We start from the raw sequence: 22,511 nt of genomic DNA, 5'->3' as shown, positions 1-22,511 counted from the left end.
TAAGGCATTTCTTTATTTATTTGTATTTTTAGATATTTCATCAATAAAGCATTTCTTTATTTATTTGTATTTTTAGATATTTTTTTATAATTTTTTAAAGTTTTCAATTTTTTTTGAGGCTTACGCTTTATGCCTCGCCTCGGTTTTTGGTGGAGCGCCTGGCTACGCCTCAACGCTTTTCAGAACACTGATCACACTGTTTTAAGATGATAGGACACTTGCTTGCTTTCAGGTTCCATGAAATTGCGTATCTTCAGCAGATATGGTGGTTTGAAGTAGATGGTGAGTTCGAGTTCCAATTCCCAGCTGGAACATACAGCCTTTTCTTTAGGCTCCAGTTAGGACGGCCCACCAAGAGACTAGGCCGCCGTGTCTGTAACTTTGAACATGTCCATGGATGGGATCTAAAGCCGGTACGCTTTCAACTCTCAACATCTGATGGCCAACATGCGTTCTCCCAGTGCTATTTAGAAGATCCTGAGCAGAGTGGAAGCGAAGGGGTCACGAAACACATACGGGGGAACTGGATGAATTATCATGTGGGTGACTTTGTCATCGGGTGTTCTCATGCTCCCACCAAGATTAAATTTTCAATGACTCAGATTGACTGTACTCACTCTAAAGGTGGTCTTTGTGTGGATTGTGTATTGATATTTCCAAGTGAATATACTGGAAAGAGACAATTTTGCTAGGTTGGAGGTATGGTATACTCCTTAGAAAGGAAATACAGAGGCCTGGGAGGAGCTCAGTATTCTCGTCGGTTTTTGGTTCGAGGAGCAATTCTGCCAGGATGGTAATGTTTACTAGTGCGGTTATTTTATATAAAGTTATTTTTCAGGGTTCTCTTTAATGTATAAAATGAATTCATTCTCATCACAAGTTTGATCTCGAGTTTCCTGAAACTGCCCGTGCAACACTGATGTGCATCGAGGGGATTGTGTTGGTTGTTGGTTATCATTTGTGTTATAGTATTTTTGTACTCCATTGGCGACTTGGATTCTTTGTGTATTGGGTTATATGTAATGTATAAAATGAGTTCAATTCTCATCAAATGTTTATGTGAGATTTCTATGGTTTCATGCTGGTTTCATCTATGGTTACATAATAGTATATCTACATAAATAGGTACCGTAACACAGGTTTTGATTTGAAGTTATGCCAGATATTGTTGGAGCTGACTCCCTTTAAGATGGTAGCAATTAGAACTGGGAAATGAGACGAGCGGTTCGTGGTTCGGCTCACAAAGAGCTCGTCCATATTTGTAAATTAGGTTTGACATGCCAAACATGAACAATAGGTATTTGTCTAAGGTTGGCTGGCACATGATCATTAAGTGGTAATAAATATATGTTGTATCAATGTGAACAAGTTAAAGTGTTTGGCTTCAAGCAATAGGCTAATAGTTCAAATCCAATTGATTCTAGTTTTGAGACAATATATATATATATATATATATATATATATATATATATATATATATATATATATATATATATATATATATATATATATATATATATATATTAAATGAGAGCTTGCACTTGGCTCAATATGTCTAGAGTTCAAATCCTATTATTTCCAGCTGTGGAACAATGTATTTTTTTGCATAGGAGCTAGCTCAAAATCTGTTGATTTAGTTCAAGCTCATCATGCCTTTCAATTCAGCTCAACAAGTCACAAAAGCTAGCACAGCTTGAACACTCCTTGTTCGGCTCACCTGGCAGCCGTAGTGGCAATCTTCCTAGTTTTGTGTCGTTGAAAATCTTCATAGTGTATGGGCTCACCTATGCGCTTGAGTACGCTAAGAGTAGCTATGAACTTGATAGGTGCGATCTAGGTACAGATAGGCATGAACCATCGACCAAAAGAAAACAAAAAAGAAAGGGCCTTTGCAGCAGCGAGCAAACCCCCTGCTAAAAACTTTTTTTTGTTGATATGTAATCCTCATTTTGCAGTTGGTACCTCTCTCTCTCAAGGTTTTTAAAGGTACAAGGTGTTGAAATCTATAACGATATAGAAGGATATTGCCTATTACACATAGCAGTTTTCAAAATAATTGCTCATTTCATGGAGCGGTTGCAATCCCAAAGATTATCGCTTTTAAATAATGTGATAATCTATACTTTTCAAAATTATCATTTATCCTTATCCGATTTTGATTATTTCTTATATTGGTTATATGTACTTGTATAAATGTATGAGTTAAAGAGATTGAATAAATTGAAAAAGTAAAAAGGGAAAGAGAGAGAGGATGTGAGAGTTTTTTCTCTTACATGACCTTCAGTCGAACCATTCTTCATTTCTCCTCTTTAATCTCATTTAATTTTTATTCAATCAATTTTTTATTTTTTAACATGGTATCAGAGTAAGACTGGATCCATCTTTTCCAACTTGAAGTCTGCAGTCTTTTCATAGACAAGTTTGTACTATAATCATCACAATATACATATTCTAACGATTTTGTTTCAAATTGTAACCTATCTGATGCTTCATTGTTGTGTTATCACCACTGAAACATTGATTTGTTTAATCATCTCCATCATACACTATGAAGGTTTGCATAGGAGCTAGCTCAAAATCTGTTGATTTAGTTCAAGCTCATCATGCCTTTCAATTCAGCTCAACAAGTCACAAAAGCAAGCACAGCTTGAACACTCCTTGTTCGGCTCTTTCGGCTCACCTGGCAGCCATAGTGGCAATCTTCCTAGTTTTGTGTCGTTGAAAACCTTCATAGTGTATGGGCTCACCTATGCGCTTGAGTACGCTAAGAGTAGCTATGAACTTGATAGGTGCGATCTAGGTACAGATAGGCATGAACCATCGACCAAAAGAAAACAAAAAAGAAAGGGCCTTTGCAGCAGCGAGCAAACCCCCTGCTAAAAACTTTTTTTTGTTGATATGTAATCCTCATTTTGCAGTTGGTACCTCTCTCTCTCAAGGTTTTTAAAGGTACAAGGTGTTGAAATCTATACCGATATAGAAGGATATTGCCTATTACACATAGCAGTTTTCAAAATAATTGCTCATTTCATGGAGCGGTTGCAATCCCAAAGATTATCGCTTTCAAATAATGTGATAATCTATAGTTTTCAAAATTATCATTTATCCTTATCCGATTTTGATTATTTCTTATATTGGTTACATGTACTTGTATAAATGTATGAGTTAAAGAGATTGAATAAATTGAAAAAGTAAAAAGGGAAAGAGAGAGAGGATGTGAGAGTTTTTTCTCTTACATGTTGACCTTCAGTCGAACCATTCTTCATTTCTCCTCTTTAATCTCATTTAATTTTTATTCAATCAATTTTTTATTTTTTAACATGGTATCAGAGTAAGACTGGATCCATCTTTTCCAACTTGAAGTTTGCAGTCTTTTCATAGACAAGTTTGTACTATAATCATCACGATATACATATTCTAACGATTTTGTTTCAAATTGTAACCTATCTGATGCTTCGTTGTTGTGTTATCACCACTGAAACATTGATTTGTTTAATCATCTCCATCAATTTTAGTAGATATTTTTATGTTTTCAAGTTGAAAATTCTCTTCGTTCATCCTCTAACTTAAGAGGGTGTGTTGAAACATATAACGATACAAAAGGACATCACCTATCACAAATAACAGTTTTCAAGATATTTTCTTATCTTAGGGGGTGGTTGCATTACCAAATATTATCATTTATCAAGAAAAGTGATAATTTATAGTTTTCAAAATTATCACATATCTTTATCCCATATTGATTATTTTCTATATTGGTTATAGATAAAAACTCTTTGTATGTATCATGTACTTCTGTAAATGTGCATGTAAGCTGAGAGATTGAATAAATTGAAAAAATAAAAAGAGAAAGAGAGAATATGTGAGAGTTTTTTCTCATGGATGTAGGTCTTTTGCCGAACCACATGTATGATTGTTATTTCTCTATTTCTCTTCTCTAATCTCTTATTTAATTTTTATTTAATCAATTCTTTATTTTTTTAACTTGAAGCGTAAAGAAGCATTTTTCAAATATATTAGCAAGTGTTTATGCTGGCTGTCACGATGCCTTCATCTTAGTACCCTCACCGCCTGTGTATAACTGTTTAGTTATACACTACTGGTCCCAAGCCCAGATAAAGGAGGAGGGTTGCGGTAGGCCAGTGACAATCAACATAAAAACTTAGTCACACCCTATGAATATAAACCGATATGAGAATTTCGTTGGAGCGTTCCCTACTGAGCGATGTGATATACTCTATAGGCCCGGAGGCAGTGATAAATGGGTAAGGGTTGCTAGGTCGTCGCCCAGAAGCAATGCGTCACACCGATGCCCGGGTGTGGTGTCAAATAGGAAAGGAGTCCCTCACTTTGTTGGACGGGTGAGGGTAAAGAAGATAGTTCAAGACCATAAAATTAGGTTAGCCACTTGGAACATAGGGTCTTTAACTGGTAAGTTGGTAGAGTTAGTAGATGTTATATGTAGGAGAAAAAAAAATATTTTATGTCTACAAGAGACCAAATGGGTAGATGAGAAAGCAAAAGTGATAGAACCTTGGGGATATAAGATTTGGTATACAGGAATAAATAGGAATAGGAATGGAGTAGGGATTGTTATTAGTCGTGAGTTTATAGATAATGTAGTTGAGGTCCGTAGGAAGGGTGATAGGATTTTACTTATTAAATTAGTATTAGGTGTATTATTAATATTATTAGTGTTTATGCACCTCAAGTAGGTTTAGATAATTCCATTAAGCATCAATTTTGGGAAGATTTAGATGGAGTAGTACAAGAGATATCTTATAGAGAAAAGCTTTTCATCGGCGGTGACCTTAATGGACATGTAGGCAATAGTAGAGATGGATTTGAGAGTATCCATGGAGGCTATAGTATAGGAGAAAGAAACGAAAGTGGAGGAAAAATTTTAGATTTTGGTTTGTCCTATGATATGATCTTAGCAAACACTTGGTTTAGGAAGAGGGAGTCTCACCTAGTAACATTTAAAAGTGGGGTTAATATGAGCCAGATAGATTTTTTCCTACTTAGAAAGAGAGATAGGGGTTGTTGCATCGATTGTAAGGTTATACCGAGAAAAAGTGTAGCTACACAATATAGAGTCTTAATTTTAGATCTTAGAATTAAAAAATGCTGCAAAATGGATAGACATAGGATAGATCCTAGAATTAAGTGGTGGGCACTGAAAGGAGCTAAACAAGGAATGTTTGTAGAGCAGGTAGTTAAGGAAGTTGATTGGTGTCTCGAGAAGGATTCAAAATCAATGTGAAATAAGATAGCGGGTGGCATGAGAAAGATGACTAAGAAAGTATTGGGTGACTCTAAAGGCGATGCACTGCTAAGTAAGGATACATCATGGTGGAATGAGGATGTCAAATTAGCTATTAAGGTTAAAAGAGAGTGTTATAGAAATCTAAGTAAGAGTCGTGATAATGAGAATTTGAAGAAGTATATGATAGCAAAGAAGGAAGCTAAAAAAGTAGTTTGAAACGCGAGTGATAAGGTATATAAGGAGATTTATGACAAGTTGGATACCAAAGAGGGCGAGAAGAATATTTATAGGCTTGCAAAGATGAGAGATAAGAAATCAAGGGATCTGGGTATGGTTAGATGTATCAAAGATGAAACGCAAAGGGTTTTAGTCAAAGATGAGGAGATTAAGGAGAGATGAAAAGATTATTTTGATAAGCTATTTAATGAAAGTCATGCTCAGGATCTTGGAGACTTCTCCATTCCTTTTCATTAGATGAATCATGATTTCATGCATAAAATTCAAAAGAAAGAAATTGCAGAGGCTTTGAAGAAAATGAAATCAAGAAGGGTAGTTGGCCCAGATGGTATACCTATCGAGGCTTGAAAAATACTTGGGTGAGAAAGGTTTAGAATGGTTGACAAATCTTTTTAACAAGATTTGGCAGACAAATAAGATGCCTAATGAGTGGAGGAAGAATACTTTGGTGCCTCTATATAAGAATAAGGGTGATATACAAGATTGCACAAACTATCATGGTATAAAACTCATGAGTCATACTATGAAACTTTGAGAGAGGGTGATTGAGTATAGGTTGAGGAAGGTTGTCATTATATCGAAGAATCAATTTGGTTTTATGCCTGAAAGACCAACTATGGAAGCTATACATCTTTTTAGACAACTTATTGAGAGATATAAAGAGAGGAACAAAGATTTGCATATGGTTTTTATTGATTTAGAGAAGGCATACAATAGAGTACCTAGGGATGTTCTCTGGTGGACAATGATGAAGAAATGTGTTTCTCTCAAGTACATTAGTATAATTAAAGATATGTACGAAGGAGTAGTAACCAATGTCTGCACTTATGGAGGAATGACAACCATTTTTTCTATAACGGTTGGGTTACATCAAGGATCTGCATTAAGCCCTTTCCTATTTGCTATAGTGATGGATGAACTTACGAGACCAATTCAAGAAAATGTGTCATGGTGTATGTTGTTTGCTGATGATATTGTTTTGATTGATGAGTCTGGAGCTGGGGTTAATGCTAAGTTAGAATTATGGAGACAGACATTAGAAGCAAGATGTTTTAAGTTGAGTAAGAGTAAGACAAAATATATGAAATGTCGGTTTAGTAAGCAACGAAGTAGTGATGGGAGTGTAGTGAAGCTTGGTGAGCAAGAAATACCGGTGGATGACTGTTTCAAATATTTGGAATCTATCATTCAAAAGTATGAAGAAATTGATGGAAATGTAAATCATAGGATAAAGGTTGGGTGGATGAAATGAAAAAGTGCAACTGGAGTGTTGTGCAATCGTAGAATGTCATTGCGGTTGAAGGGAAAGTTTTGTAGGATGATAATTAGGCCCGCTTTACTATATGGTACAGAATGTTGGGTTGACAAGAGACATCATATTCAAAAAATGAATGTAGCTGAGATGCGTATGCTTAGATGGATGTGTGAAAATACAATAAAAGATAAAATTCGAAACAAGGAGATACGTTAGAAGGTAGGCGTTGCATCTATTGAAAACAAGATGAGAGAGAATCGTTTACGGTGGTTTGGACATATTCGGTGAAGGCCTAATGATGTTCTAGTTAGAAGGATGAAGAAATGAGAAAATATATTAGTTAAAAGAGGTCGGGGTAAGTCTAAGAAGACTTGGATGGAGATGATAGGAAAAGATATGAATGCTTTGAACATTATTAAGGACATGGCATTGGATAGAAATGATTGGAGGAGAATGATTCATGTAGAAGACCCAGAATGATTTTCTTTTTTGGTTTATATCGCCGACCCCAATTATTTTGGGATGAAGACGTAGTAGTAGTTGTTGTTGTTGTTGTATTAGCAAGGCATAAGCATGCTTATTTTTTAAAATTTAAGTTTTAAAAAATTAATAAACACACAACTACTAAAATAACTAGAATAAATTAAACAAAAAAATATTATATCTAATTACAAAAAGCAAAAATAAACTTAAAACATAATTTTTGGTGTCTCTTTCGCACTTTTTAAGAAACTTTTTTTACTCAAAATATAGCCAAAAAAATTTGGTAAATGAGCTTTTTGGAGAAAAAACAACAAATGGTTAAGATATGAAATATAGTCCAGGACTCAGTGGAAAAAAAAATCTAACGAAAAAGAAATACAGTTTAGGAAAGCATATGACTGAGGTATTTTTTTATTACCTACCCCCTTAAAACTTATAAAATTACGTAAGGGCCTAAAACAAGTACCCACCATAAAAAGTAAAAGGTATAAAAGGGAAAAATCAGTACTCATTTTAAAAGCTAAATGAGGCATGGGCCTCTCCGAGAAACTCACGCCTCATGTGAAATGGAAAGCTGAAAAGGCACAGGCCTCACTTTTTTCCCGTTTCCTTCTACCACCGTTGTTTCATCTGGGATCTGCGGCGGATCCGACGGTGGTGAAAGAAGAGAGTCGAGGGAGAGGACGAATCCGGCGGATCAGAGGTGGAAGGCGGGAGGCGGAGGGAGAGGAGGCAGGGAAGGAGCAGCGGGAAAAGGATGACATGTGGTGGCGTGGTGGTGGGGACGACTCTTGTTTTCAACAAAGTTTATATATTTTACTGGTTTTACATATTCTAGTTATTCTATATTATATATAATATAGCGAGTGATAGCTGCATAACTCTCAGGTGCACAGCTGCCTGCGCAATTGCGCTGACCGTCCATCACGGGGCATGATAGACAGCCACAAAAAAAAGCAAAACCACGCTATTTGTGCATTTTTGCCCTTTTACGCAGGTTTTGACCGTCGCTAAAGTAAAGGTCTTAGCGGAAACTGAGACCTTTAGGTGGACAAAACCACCTCTAAAAACACTAAAACTCGCAAATAGCGCGTTTTAGCTTTTTTTTAGCATTTTGCATTAGCCGTCTATCAAGTTCCGCGATGGATGGCCAACACAATTGCACAACTACTACTTTTTTTCTCTCTTTATATATATATATATATATATATATATATATATATATATATATATATATATATATATATATATATATATATATATATATATATATATATATGAATGACTTTCTCTACCCTAGGTACTAAGCTATGTCTTTGGGGATGAATTCAGGTGGAAATGGCTTGTAGGTGGTCAGAAATCAAATCTGAGGGGATTCAGACCATGGTTTAAACACAATTGCTCATCCTTGAGTGACTCGGCCGGGTCATGATAACTTTATATTTTATATAAAAGATATAAATATACCTTTGTAATATGTATATTTTATAATATTTTACCAATATATTATATATAATATTCATTATATGATATTTTTATAATATATTTAATGCATAATTTTATTAATACATGTATGACCATATTTTTATATATAATATATATATATATATAGGCATGACTCGCATATAGAAATTGTCAGATGCTCAAGAAACCCATCTCAATTATTTGAGAAACTATGACATCTCAATTATAAATTGAGTATCAATTCGTTTCTGTCAATATTTTTACAAGTTATAGTTCAGTGGCTAGTGATTTGAACAGAGTTCTTGTATTTTATAATTTATAACTTTGGGCTGCTTGCTTCTTATTCGGTGCAATCACCATGGTACCTTTTCTCTATAGTAAAATTTTAAGAAATGTTAAAAAATTCACCTAAACTTTAAGTCGTAATTAAAAAAATAAACTTTTTCATATTCTTAATAACATACCTAAATTTTTTTACTGTTAATAAAAAAATGAGGATTTGCTTCCATTAAATGCAAGCTCCAGTTATACCAAAACATAGATCTGTTTTTATTATCACCAAAACTAAAGTGCATTTTTGAAACATTTTAAAAAAAAATATTGTCTTGAGGATAAACAAGTAACCTTATCCTATTAACTCAACTTGGGTTAAAAGGGTTTCCTATCTCCCACCTTTATCAAAGTGGGTCGTCAAAGAAAAGTCAAAACTTAATGAGTTTAATGGGGAAACCTGAAACAGGTCTTGGATCTCTTGATCTTAGATCAATAGGTGTTAATAAAAATCCAGGTCAATTGTCAAATAGTATTATTGTATTGGGCCTTGGATTTTTGTTTTTGGGGGTTTATCTCTTGAGATTCGTATTATTTGGATTAGCTTCCTTTAGGAAGATCTTTATAATTTGTTATTTTGATTAATGAATGGGTTGGGGTCTGCCTAACCCCAGCTTGCCTATCCAAAAAAAAAAAACTTTGGGTTAATGATAACCCAAGTTAATTTGATGAAAATGTGCTTTTAATTAATGAAGCTTAAATTTAGGTGTGTTTTTAACAATATCAAAAAAACCCTGCAATTCTTTTATATCACCAAAACTTTAGGCATGTTTTTTGAAAATTTCTCTACATTTTATCGTTAATTTGCAAACCTCTGAAAATTCTTCTCTCCTGAGAAGAAATGGTTTCATTTCTCAGGTGAAAGAATGCTTTTCATACTCTATTTTTGTTTTTTTATAATGAGGAACCCTTACCAAGAACAGGATCGCTTAATAGGCCTGTACCCTTGTGAGGTAGACCCCGGGTGAGGGTGACACCCAAGCCCTTATGGAGCCCACTAATTAGAGGTACCCGCGCACCCTTGAGAGTGAGAGTCAAACTAGAGACATCTGAATTCATCAGTCAGATTCATTAAAGCAAGTAGGATCTGATTAATTGTTATTATCGAAGGCTAAAGGCACCTCAAATCTCATCTTCAGAAGATCACGAATGGTCGTTCTTCACAAATGTAACTGACAGCCAAATGACTCCTCAAATCTCGTATTCAGAGGATCACGGCCAAATGACTGTTATCTCACGATAAAGACTCCTCAAATCTCATGATTGGTTAGCCAAATGCGCTAACTGTTTGTTATCTTTTATGTAAACCGTGTATGGCTAAGTGATAAAAATACCACAAATGTAGTTATTGTAAAACTTTCCTTTAATAAAAATTAAACACACATCTCATGGTAGAGTGTGAGTGTGCATTTCTCAAACACTGTTCTTCTTTCATAGTATTAGAGCCACCTTCTCCAATGAGCAAAACAATGACATCCAATTCAGCAAACTCGTTTGTTTCAATGATATTCACTACGTCAGCAACTCACTGGAATCCAGTGGCAAGTCTAGTCTCAATTAAACTGAATCGAGAAAACTATATTCTTTAGCGTTCGCAGTTAAAGTCAGTCATGGTGAGTCAAGACCGCTTAGATTTTGTCGATGGGTCATCTTCTCAACCCATTGAATTTGCCACCGACAAGGAAGGAAGGAAGATAGTCAATCCTGACTATCACACCTGGCAAAAAGCTAACCAGCTGGATCACAACTACCATCTCCAAAGCAGTCCTTGGACAAATCATGAGATTTATGTCTGCCCGTGATGCCTCGGTAGCGTTGGAGAAAGCCGATGGTTCGCAGTCACCATTACGAATCATGATGTTGAAGGAGTTAACTTTTATCAAGAAAAAATCAATGGACATATTCACATATCTTAACAAAATCATATTTTTATCTGATTTGTTGGCTGCCACGCGTTATCCAGTTGATGACACAAATTTCATTCAGATAACTCTTAATGGACTGCCCATTGAGTATGAAAGGTTTGTAGCATCTGTTACAACTGACGCTATTATTCATGACTTTGCTGATCTGCTTATAAATCAAGAAAAGCATCTTCTCCTGTTGCACTCAAAATCATTTGAACCTCAAGAATCAACCCAAACTGCCTTTTCTACCACTTGAGGTAGAGGCCGAGGACGTGATTCCTACAGAGGTCACTGGAATCAAGGAAGGGGACACAAGCGCAATTCTTCCTCGGACAACAACTTTAATCAAGGTAACTCAAATCAACAAGTACATGTAACCTATCAATACTGCAGCAAGTGTGGTCACACTGCAAAAGACCGTTGGGACATCCTGAAGGCTTTTTCGGCTGTCCATGAAACAGAGTGTTGACAACTATTGGTACCCAGATATGGGTGCTACTAATCATCTGACGATGAATGAGTAGAACTTTAAAAATAAATCCCCATATCAAGGGAGTGATGAGTTCATCATGATAGGAAACAGTAAGACTCTCTCTATTTCTCATACAGAAGACATGGTCCTTTCATCTAAGGATCTCAATTTGCACTAAAGAATGTTCTCCATGTTTTTGCCATCGCAAAAAACTTATTATCTATTGGTCAATTTACTACGAATAATGACTATATTTTTTAATTTACTTCATCTCACTTTATTGTTAAGGATCGTCAGACTGACAAGATTCAGCTTCGGGGATCGAAAACCAGTGTGGACCTATATCCAATCAAGGCAAGCATTGATTCTTTGTTGATGGTTGCATATGCGAGAAAACACAGATCCTTTGATACATGGCATTGGTGGCTTAGACATGCCAATAAGACAATTGTGTCATTCCTTAAATCTAGCAATGTTATTTCTTTTAATAAAAATAGGCAAATAAAAACTTGTGTTGATTGCCTCGTTGAAAAGGCTCACAAACAACCATTTAGTTACTCTCAATCCAACTGTCTGGGGCCCTGTGCCTGTGGATTCTCAGAAAGGTTTCCGATATTATTTGCTATTAGTTGATGATTACTCAAGCTTTTGTTGGTTATTTCTCATAAAAAATAAATCTCAAGTGTTTGACTGCTTTAAAAAATTTAAGTCCATTGTTGAAAATCAAGTTGGTTATGCTATTAAATCTTTTCAGTCTAACAATGGTGGAGAATTTACAAGTTTCGAGTTTGAAAGCTATCTTCGAAATTATAGAATATTGCATCGTTTATCATGCCCTCATACACCTGAACAGAACAAACTTGTCAAAAGTAAGCACAAACACATTGTTGAAACCGGTCTTAGCATGCTCAGTGGAATAAATTTAGCCTTTGCCTATTGAGTTGATGCATTCCGAACAACCACCTACATCATCAACTGGATGCCAACTCTAGTTCTAAGACACCGCACATCGTATAAGCTTCTCTTCCACCACAAACTTGACTATACTCACCTGCGAGTATTTGGTTGTCTTTGTTATTCCTTTCTTACACCTTATAACAGGTCGAAATGTCAGCCTAAAATGCTACCGTGTCACTTTCTTGGTTATGCATCATATCATAAAGGTTATCTTTGTTTTCATCCTCCAACTGATCACACATATATATCTTGACATGTCTATCTTGATGAGTCATCTTCACACAGTTCTCGGGACACATCGACCTCGCCTCTTCTGTCATCTTCAAACTTAACTCGGTGGGGCATTTCCATATCAGTTGCACTTGGCATCTCCACCTCATCTATGTTGTCTCCTTCCTTGTCTTCACCATCTGTATGTCAGTCATCCGATTTTGGCCCTTACCCCTCTCTTATGTCTCCTGTACTTGTTGTGAACACTGGGCTTGATCCACCTTCTCCACTCAATTCATTGTCTCCTAATCCTCACCCATCTCCTACCTCGCTGCCCGCTCCCTCGGTATCTCTTGATTCATTCTCATTTAGTCCCGCTCCACCAATGTTTTATACGGATCCTTCTGTTTCTACATCTAGTCTAAGCATCCATCATCTTCCTGATCATTCTCATCCCATGATCACACGACCGATGACCATCTCCTTAAAACCCAAATCATTCATGGCCTTTCTCTATCCCCTTATGCTTACCGGCCTTCATGCCTCCTTTCCTGAACCCAAACCTTCTACCTTTAAATAGGCGTCTCAACTTCCCCAATAGGAAAAGTCTATGGCAACTTTATATGATGCTCTTATGTGCAACCACACTTGGCACTTGGTCCTCCTGCAATCTCACTTTAATGTAATCTCACTTTAATGTTATTGATTGCAATGGGTTTATCACATCAAAAGATACTTTGATGGCACCATTGCTCACTATAAAGCTCGTCTTGTGGCCAAGGCCTTTTATCAGGAAGAAGGCATCGATTTTTTTGAGACTTTCAGTCACGTCGTTAAGCCTATTACTATTCGGGTTATTCTCTCACTTATTGTTTCCTCTAATTGGGTTATGCATCAGCTCAACTTCAACAATGCTTTTCTCAATGGATATCTCGATGAAGATGTGTACATAAGCTAACCTTCTGGGTTCACAGATGTAAAGTTTTTCAATCATGTCTACAAACTCGACCGTGCTATCTATGGACTCAAGCAAGCCTCTGGGCATTGTACCAACGCTTGAGCACATACTTGCTTTCTCATGGATTTACGTATCTCAATATAATTCTTCATTTTTCATTTATAAAGCATCATCTACTTATCTTTTTACTGGTCTATGTAGATGATCTCATCATCATAGGTAATTCTCTAGACGCCATCACTCACGTTATCGAGATTGAATGATAATCATACATATGGAGGCCAAATCAGTCCGTGGTTATTTGAACCATTTGTTGAAAGAAAAGTTTTAAGACTGTCACATGAATCAAGTACATTGAAATAAAGGCATATGCAGGTTTCCACAAGCTTAGAGTTTGATGGATGTTTTTTTTTTTTCTTTTCTTTTATACACAGAGGAACCACCACTATGGATTGGACATCCTTTGTGGGCTGAGAGGTGTAATCTTGGTCGTATACTTGAATTAGTGCCCGCAGTGTAAAACTCCGCTGGTACTCTCCCTGCCCAATGAGAATACACGTAGAAATATCAAAATCTTTAACTCTAACTTCAAAGCCTTAAGCTGACCCACCTAGCTAGGTGTGTGAAGTCCACGCAGGCCTTAGGGTTGCGGGCTTACAACTAACCAAAAAAGTAACCCTAGATTAGTAAGACACAAAAGCAAGAATGACAACATGAAAGTTAACTTGATAGTTCAGTTTCAGCCATGAGTGCAGTCCTACCATATATTTGATAGTGTGTCAAAACAACATTCAATTGTCTTAAGGGATCTCTCCCACTTCGATATCAGGGACATGTACTGGGTGAGAATAGAGAACACAATTAACCCGAGGCTTGAAAGCTGGCTGGGACATCGTCTAGCGGATACAAGTAGGCTTGTCTTGGTGATCCATGTCTTGGCTACTATACCCTCCCACTTAATGCAAATTTTTTATATGCCTTTGAGTGTGGAGAAAAGAATTGAAAAGTCCTTTAAGAAGTTTATTTTTGGAGCAATCATGCACCACACCTCATTCCTTGGGATCTATTATGCAAGCTCATTCATCATGTGGGGTTGGCCATTAGATATCTGAAAAAGTTGAATTTGACATTTCAGCTTAAGTCACTTTGGTCTTTATGTGTTGAGGATATAGAGTGGGTCGTGCTTATGAGGAGAAAATATAAACTAAATGGTTGGACATGGAGGTGGTCTCAGATTGTAGTGGAAGACTAGATCTGGTATTTGAAAGGCATGGAGTAGGGCACTAGGATATTTTATTGTTGGGTGTAAGGTGAAGGTTGGAGCAGATTATCACACTTTGTTTTGAAGGGATTCGTGGCTATTTGACTCACCCCTTATGGAGGTTTTCCTTTGTTTATATCAGTATGCTAGATACAAGGGTTGCTTTGTTGGTGATCATTTGTCGACTAATGAGGGTTGGAATGTCTCTCTACACTCCAACCCCTCCCCACAACAGAATGGTTGAAACTTATGGACTTACATTCACCTTTACTATTGAATGATACTCCTGATAGGTTGTGGTGGAAAGCTCCCTCTAGGCCTAATCTTAATTTTTCTCATATTTATATCTTTATTTCTTATCCGCATGAGTTCTCTCAAGGCATGGATGATAAGCCTCACCTTGAAGTCTCTACTTTTACTAGTGAGAATGTGCATGAGTGGATCTTTAAATTCAAGCACTTCATTACCTGTCATAATGTGCCTCTAGAAGCATGTGTTGTCAAAGTGGTGACCCATTTTGAAGGTGACACTCTTTGATGGTACGAGTGACTTGACCTCATACATGGAAAGCCCATATGAGCTAATTTTGAGGACCAAATCACGAAGAGATTCAGCATCTGCGATAGTCATCTTTGGAGGTCGTAATTCCTGCATGACAGTTCTATGAAGTTGAATACCCTACTGACAAATTTTCCACCAAAGGTGATTCCTCCTCCAACATGGCCATTATTGATGTCACAACAGTGCACCATGAACCAGGAGCATAACCAACCAGGTTGGCAGCTCAACCAGCCTACATCACATGGCTATAGTTGTGATAACAACCAAAATTTTTGCAGCACCATGCATGCAAAGGAGGATGCCCTTGTGTCGAGCAAGAAAGCACCCTTGTGTGCAACAACAGCCTAGAGCACCCAACCAGCAAGAATCAATGCTCTCTTGGGTGTGCAGGGCATTAAAACCAAGCTACCCTTGGCTCGACCTGACCAGCAATAAATTACAGCCTCTTGCCCTCTCCTGTTGTAACTCGCCAACTTAGTTGTAAGGAATGCATTTGCGAACACGTTAGGGTCGCCAATCGAAGTGTGTGCAAGCACTCACATGCCTATAATCTGACATGATTTTGTGAGTAACGTGTTCTAGCCTAGAACAAGGGATGAGCACACTCAATAGGCCACCCTGGATCTAATTGAGCCATCAAGCTACGCTTACCTCGACTTCATTACAATGGGTACACCATATCAGAATATGGTATTTGATCCCAGAAGAGATCAACATCATGTGTGCCACTTGCTTGAGGGAGTTCCTACTATCATCTTGGAACTTTGCCTCTATAGATTGCAAGCTAGTAGATACGTCAAGCTCATTATACATGGTGCCACAGACTGTTGTCAGAGTGTGCAAATAAAGATCTTTAACCCTAGTAGAGTGGCAAAGTGGACCCACTTTGGGGAGAAAGTGGTGCAGAGCATGGTGGCCTATTATGACCCAATTTTTAAGAGATACCCAAGATCCGTGCTCTAAATCCTAGATTTCATCTAATGCCCATAAAGGGAAATTTCAGCTTGTGTGTGGGGTCCATTATGTTGATGTTTAGGAAATCAATTCAATCTTCTTCAATCCATCATCCAAAAGGGTTCTCCAACCCTCTATCTATATAGTGGAGGCATAAAGTCCAATCTTAAATCAATTGTGACTTAATAAAAAATCCTACCAAGAACACCAAACTTGATAAGAGATGGGCTCCTAGAAGCCAATCTCTATCCGGACTCTTGCATTAATTAAAACTCCTAAACAATTAAGAGACACAATTAAGTCTCTAGCTAACTAGTGATTAACTAATTTCCTAAAAGATTCAAGAAACTTTTGAAAGTGGGGGATGTCCCATGCTGGTATATTAGTTTACGCTCCTATGGGGGCCCTGCTGGTTGGCTCTCCTTGGTTCTGATGTGGACATGTGTCAGGCTCTTCTTCTTATATGAACATGTGTCCAGTAACTTTTTTGCACTATATTTTGCCATATAATCTACCATAATATATCGAGGGTTCAACTTCTCAAATAACATTTTATGCATCACTTTCACCAGCTATTATTTATCTCATGGCATCACTATCTACATCCTTTCCCATCGATATGGTATAGTCATCATCATCGGTATCATTCGATTCTTCACTGTCAACGTGATTATTGCTACCATTAATTGACTGTTCGGTTGCACAAACTAACTCAAAATGCATCGTGTTTATCATTTTTTTTATTTCATGCATTCAATATGTCTACATTGCCGATATTCAAGATTAACCATAAAAACTTCACATCAATCATTGCACCTATATCTCAAGTATAAATTATAAAATCCAACAACTTATACATAGTTTTGTCATCTACCCAAGAAGGCTAGATGTTGTTCAAATTACTTTGATAAAGATCACTAACACTGGTTTGCCCGCGTGGTTTCACATACTCTGCAATGATTATTTGATTATATACAACATCAATTGTTCATTCTTCATTGCCTGCACATCAAACATTTATATCTCTAATCGGTCTAGGCAATTGTATGCCCTCTGTGTGCCTGAATTCAATGTTTAAGATATCAATATCGTTCACTGTTTGGGACAGTTGGATGATTGTCAAAGAACTGAGCTTGATAGATGGTGTCTTAGATAGATGTACATTCTCCATAGAATTCCCATTATTCAATTCATCAACTGCTTCTTGTTTAACTCCCAAAGCAATAACTTTTTCTTCAACTTTATGAACAACTGAGTAAACATAGCCACAAAAATAACATTGATTTTACATCATTATAATGCCCCAAATATATATCAAAAAATTTTAGAGAATGATTTTTTTAAACCAACAAAAGTGATATACAAGTCATTTACAAACCCGAATAAACTTGAGTGAGTTACAATCAAACTACAACACACACATGACTAAAATAGAGCTCTTAACCAACCATTTATTAATTTAAAACATTCAATCATAATAAAATCAGAGTCTTAACACATTATTAAAATGTCTAAAATGCCTAAAATGCTTAAGAGTCAAACCATAAGCCAAGTATTCAATAAAAAAGCGATGATGTCCGTCCTGGCACCACCACAAGCATATCGCATCACCAACTTACTCATTGCCTAAAAAATGGTAAAAGTAAGGGGTCAAACTATGCCCCATTAAGTAACACTCTAACTTACAAACAAGGAAATTAATTTCAAGAACATACAACATGCAATTTACATATCAATCAGACACATATCATAGATCCATATTACCTATACACACATTTGAGCATATAGATAAATAAACAATATTAGGTTACTCTTTAGCATAGTACCTACATTCAAACTTGTCAGTAATCAAGATCATGTACTATTGCATACAATCATTCCATACATCTCAACATGTAGAACATATGAAACATGTGAACCTTATCTGTAATGCATTGTTTCTCTTTTCTTGCCCTCTAAGGGTACACTCTCAGGGACTCAACTTTGATCAAACCAATCCGATGGGGTGTTCGTTATGCCATGTATTTTATTAACCCTATGGATTCAAAAAGATTTGCAAACACCCACTGAATCGGCCAACAACTGAGAGACACTCTAGTGATTCAGGGAATCGATTCTTACTCTACAGAGTTGTAGATCTACCAACCTAAGCTTTATCAAGTAGTTTTGGTTCCTTACACCGAGGATGAGAAACCGGGAAGACACCTCGCTCTCCAAATTAATCATTTTTTCTTTGATCATGTATACTGCGTACCCTCTCTAAGGTAGACATTGGTTTGAATAGGTACTTAGTGTTGATTAATTAAACTCATAAGTCAACTTAAGTGCCTCATCACCATGGGCTTCCAATCCGAGTCTTCTTTGGGATTTTCTAACAACAACATAAAAAAATATCAACCCATTCAAACTAAGCCCTCGGTAATATATTCCCATTTTGGGATACCGTCAAGTCAGACTTGCGGTAACATACTCTCCTTGAGAGCACCCTTCAGTCACACCTGCTTTGAGGTTTAAGTGTGTATGAGAATGCTTTACAATTATTCACTATATGGTGTACCGCAGTGGTTCCTCAGAACCTAGGCTCCCTCATAAGCTACGAGCACATAGGGTTTCTTATAACCCACAACCCATTCATCATGGCCATCATGCATACACCACTCAATCACAATGCATGATGCACATGCTCATAACATAAACCATTAATATATATCTCATACAATTAAACACTACATATGGTTCATCTCATTATGCATATCACATTATATAAGTGTGGCATTCATCATAACTATCATGCATAAACATTCATCATGGCCATTATTCATAAACACTTATTATGCTGTCACACATCAATTTCATAAAATTATCATATTGTACATTGATCCTCAAACTGACTATATACATAAAAATTATCCTATGACTGATCCATCATGGATCACCATTGATCATAGTATTGCATTATCTACGTACCTGAAATTCATTTCTGAGCTTATACGATACAGTTACTTACCTCGAACACGAGTTCCAATGAATTAGACGTCTCCTCCACTTGATGAAACCTTCAAGTGAAGCTCTAATGGCTGCTAGAACCTCCTTCAAAAATTGAAGAGAGAAAAATAGAAAAAAAGAGAGAGAAGGGGTGGTGACGCCCCCCCCCCCTTGTTCTCTTCTTTTAAGGTGAAAAGGGGCTTAGTTAAAGCAAGTCTTTGGCTTGCCTTAGCAGCCAACAAGGAGAGGAGAGAGAGGGATGGTCAACCCCCCCTCTTCCTTGTTCTCTTTGCTTTCCAAAATTCAACACTTGTTGGATTTTTCAACTTTCCTTTTTACTATTTTTTTTCTTTCTTCCTTCCTTCCTTGACTTCCCAAGAGGTAGGGATGTCCCATGTAGTCCCTCCTAGCCTTGGTTGCCACATGGCATCCATATGGGTCTCAAGGCTTCTCATATTAAGCCTTGATTCCCATATAGTATGTTTTGATTTTTTTTCTATCTTATTTATTTTTTTTTATAAAATCAAAGAGGGCATTGATTTTTAGTAACTAAGGTCTAGCCATGATGGTGTGGGATCACCTAGAGGGCATCCCACCCTCCTTGGTAGTTTACTTAATTAATTTTATTTATTTAATTATGAAAAACCCAATATTTTTAAATTGGATCTTGGATCCATATTAAGCATTGAATTTCAAACCAAATCCAAGTCCAATAAATTTTCAAACCTAATTTGGATTCAAACTCCCATACTAAATTCAAATTTAAGTGAAATTAATTTCAAACCCAAATTAAATTTGAATTCTAGTTAAATTCTAATTTACATGATTTTAACTTTGGGGTTAAATTCGAATTTCATTTTAACTTTCGATAAAATTTTAATTCACCTAAAATTTTATTTCCAATCAATGTACCACATAAATTATAATTTACAAGCATATTTAAATAAATAAAAGTTATATTTAAGATAATAAATCATCTTTATTTATTTAAATAATTATAAAAAATTTATAGGTATTACAATCATCATCATGCAATACACCTATCTATATATGTTGCCTATCTATGTTCAGAGAAAAACTATATCGGATGATTATTAACTCTTCTATATATTTGGTTTTACGAGATATCAAAGCTATAAATTCCTTATAGCTACTATTTTGTAGACCACTATAGATCTCAAAGTAGGGCAGTTAATGTTACAATAATATATTTTAACCCTTTCAAAAGTCATCATTAACTGCCTATGCCAACCAAACAACATATTATTTATCTTAAAAAACTAGCATGCGAGAAAATGTCATCCATATATACTTTATACATTCAATTAACAAAATTACCTACAATAACCACTATTAAAACCAATTATCCCCTATTCAATGATTGTGCACAGTGAACCCTATCCCCATTACACCAATAAAATAATAATAAATATTAACTAAAGGACAAACAAACATAAATGATCTATAACATAACTAATATACATATCTATAAAAAAAGTCCTAAATATAGTAAATCCTAAACGATAAATCTATTGGCAAATATTAAATAAAACACAAAGAAACATACAAAAAATTCACAGTAACAACCAAACACAAATAAGTGTATATATATATGGATCTATTAAATAATCATATCTAAAAAAAAGTTTAGGGTAAAATAAACTAGTATGCATATATATATTGTTTGTATGAAAATCACCTTTTGACCTAACCAAAAAAGTTGATGAGAATGATGATATTGCAACCTCGTCAAAATGCAGCACCTTAGCTTCGCCAGAAGGAGATAGGAACAATATTGAGGGTTCTACAAGGAAAATACGATTCTTTTCTGACACAAAAAAAATAAAATAAAAAAGAGTTTATATATGATTCAACAAGCATGGGAAATTATGCAGGTTTGCATGCCAAATATTTGCACTAATAGTCACATATTTGTGGATCTCTTTATTATAGAAAGGAAGTTCACACGGTATCTCCCGAATTTAGTATGATATATGTGACTTTAGTCCAATATTCGTGAAGTTACGAGGTTCAATTTAGTAGGAGGTTCAAAAATAATTTTATGTGAATTTTGTGAGAAATGTGCAGATTAAGTAGGATATTTGCAAGGTTATGAGATTTATTTTAACAGGAGGTTCACTCATTTTTTATGTGAATTTTGTATTATATATGCAAATTTAATCAAGTATTTGCGAAGTTTCAAGGTTTGAAATTAACAGGAGGTTCCCACATTTTTATGCGATTTTTGTATTATATATGAAAATTTACTCAGGTATTCACGAAGTTTTAAGGTTTCAGTTAATAGGATGTTCGCAAATATGATTATGCGAACTTCGTGATGTATGAAAAAAAATGTGCAGATCTCCTTTTAAGTGGGAGTTTGTGATATCTGATGAGTGAAGCGATATATCATCTTTGTGAGTTTCGCACATGAGAAGGGTAAAAAGGTCCTAACAAAGTTGGTTATTTGTGATTTTAGACATGGGGTAGATTTAAAAAATTATAAGGCATTTGGGAAAATGTATCATTTTTGTCATGCAGTTCGGTCATTTTTTGTATAAGGATGGGAAAACCACCCTCATGATTAGAGACCTAATCACACTAGCTCAGCTTGTTGTACTTACGCTCACCTTTACAGCGGTGCAAACCCGTGGCACACCCCTTGCACTGGCTTCGGCTGACTAAGGGATTATTCCTTACCCTCATTAATGTAAGGATAACTTGTTTACAGTTATACATGTAGGATTCCAATTTGCCCTCCAAGTGCAATGGGCCATAAGGGGCTCACCGGTCTAGTTTTCAACATTCACCCGCAAATGCAGGGAGAAGGATGCAGCCATTAAATTAGCACCACCACTGAAGTTTCAAAGTATATCCTTGACATCCCAAATTGAACAAAACACCAATTTTTTTTTTTGGAACTAGGAGCAGCACCCGTGACTTAACCTGTAAATTAGCTCACTTCCATAAGGGGAAACAGAGTTTAAGAGTAGTCTAACACCATAGTGGAAGATTATTCCTTGGTCTTTTTCTATACGCTAAGCTGATGCAACTCCCTACCTTAGTGTAGTTTCCACAGCGGAGGAACCAATGCTTTCTTTTATATTTCTATTTCAATTCCAATGGAAAGTCTCCACTGCTGATATGACTTTATACAGCTTTCCCTGTTTTAGATGGCCAAGTGAGAACCTCTGCTTTTCTTTTTGTAGAA

At 36.1% G+C, this 22,511-nt stretch overlaps 1 protein-coding gene across 1 annotated transcript in view; it reads left to right on the top strand.

The window, feature by feature from the left end:
• Window positions 1-1,052, top strand: part of LOC149833021 (F-box protein PP2-A15-like) — a 29,177-nt gene extending 28,125 nt beyond the window's left edge. The window contains exon 3 of the mRNA XM_090014849.1: window positions 233-1,052. Coding sequence (XP_089870975.1) covers window positions 233-692 — 460 coding nt within the window. The 3' untranslated portion in view covers window positions 693-1,052. The remainder of the gene's footprint in view (window positions 1-232) is intronic.
• Window positions 1,053-22,511: the final 21,459 nt, after the last annotated feature.

This window comes from Nuphar pumila, chromosome 7 (genome assembly GCF_984573655.1).
Source record: "Nuphar pumila chromosome 7, dmNupPumi1.hap1.1, whole genome shotgun sequence".
Lineage (NCBI taxonomy): Eukaryota > Viridiplantae > Streptophyta > Magnoliopsida > Nymphaeales > Nymphaeaceae > Nuphar > Nuphar pumila.
Note: the sequence above shows the minus strand (reverse complement) of the source record. Positions and strands in the feature narration are given on the sequence as shown.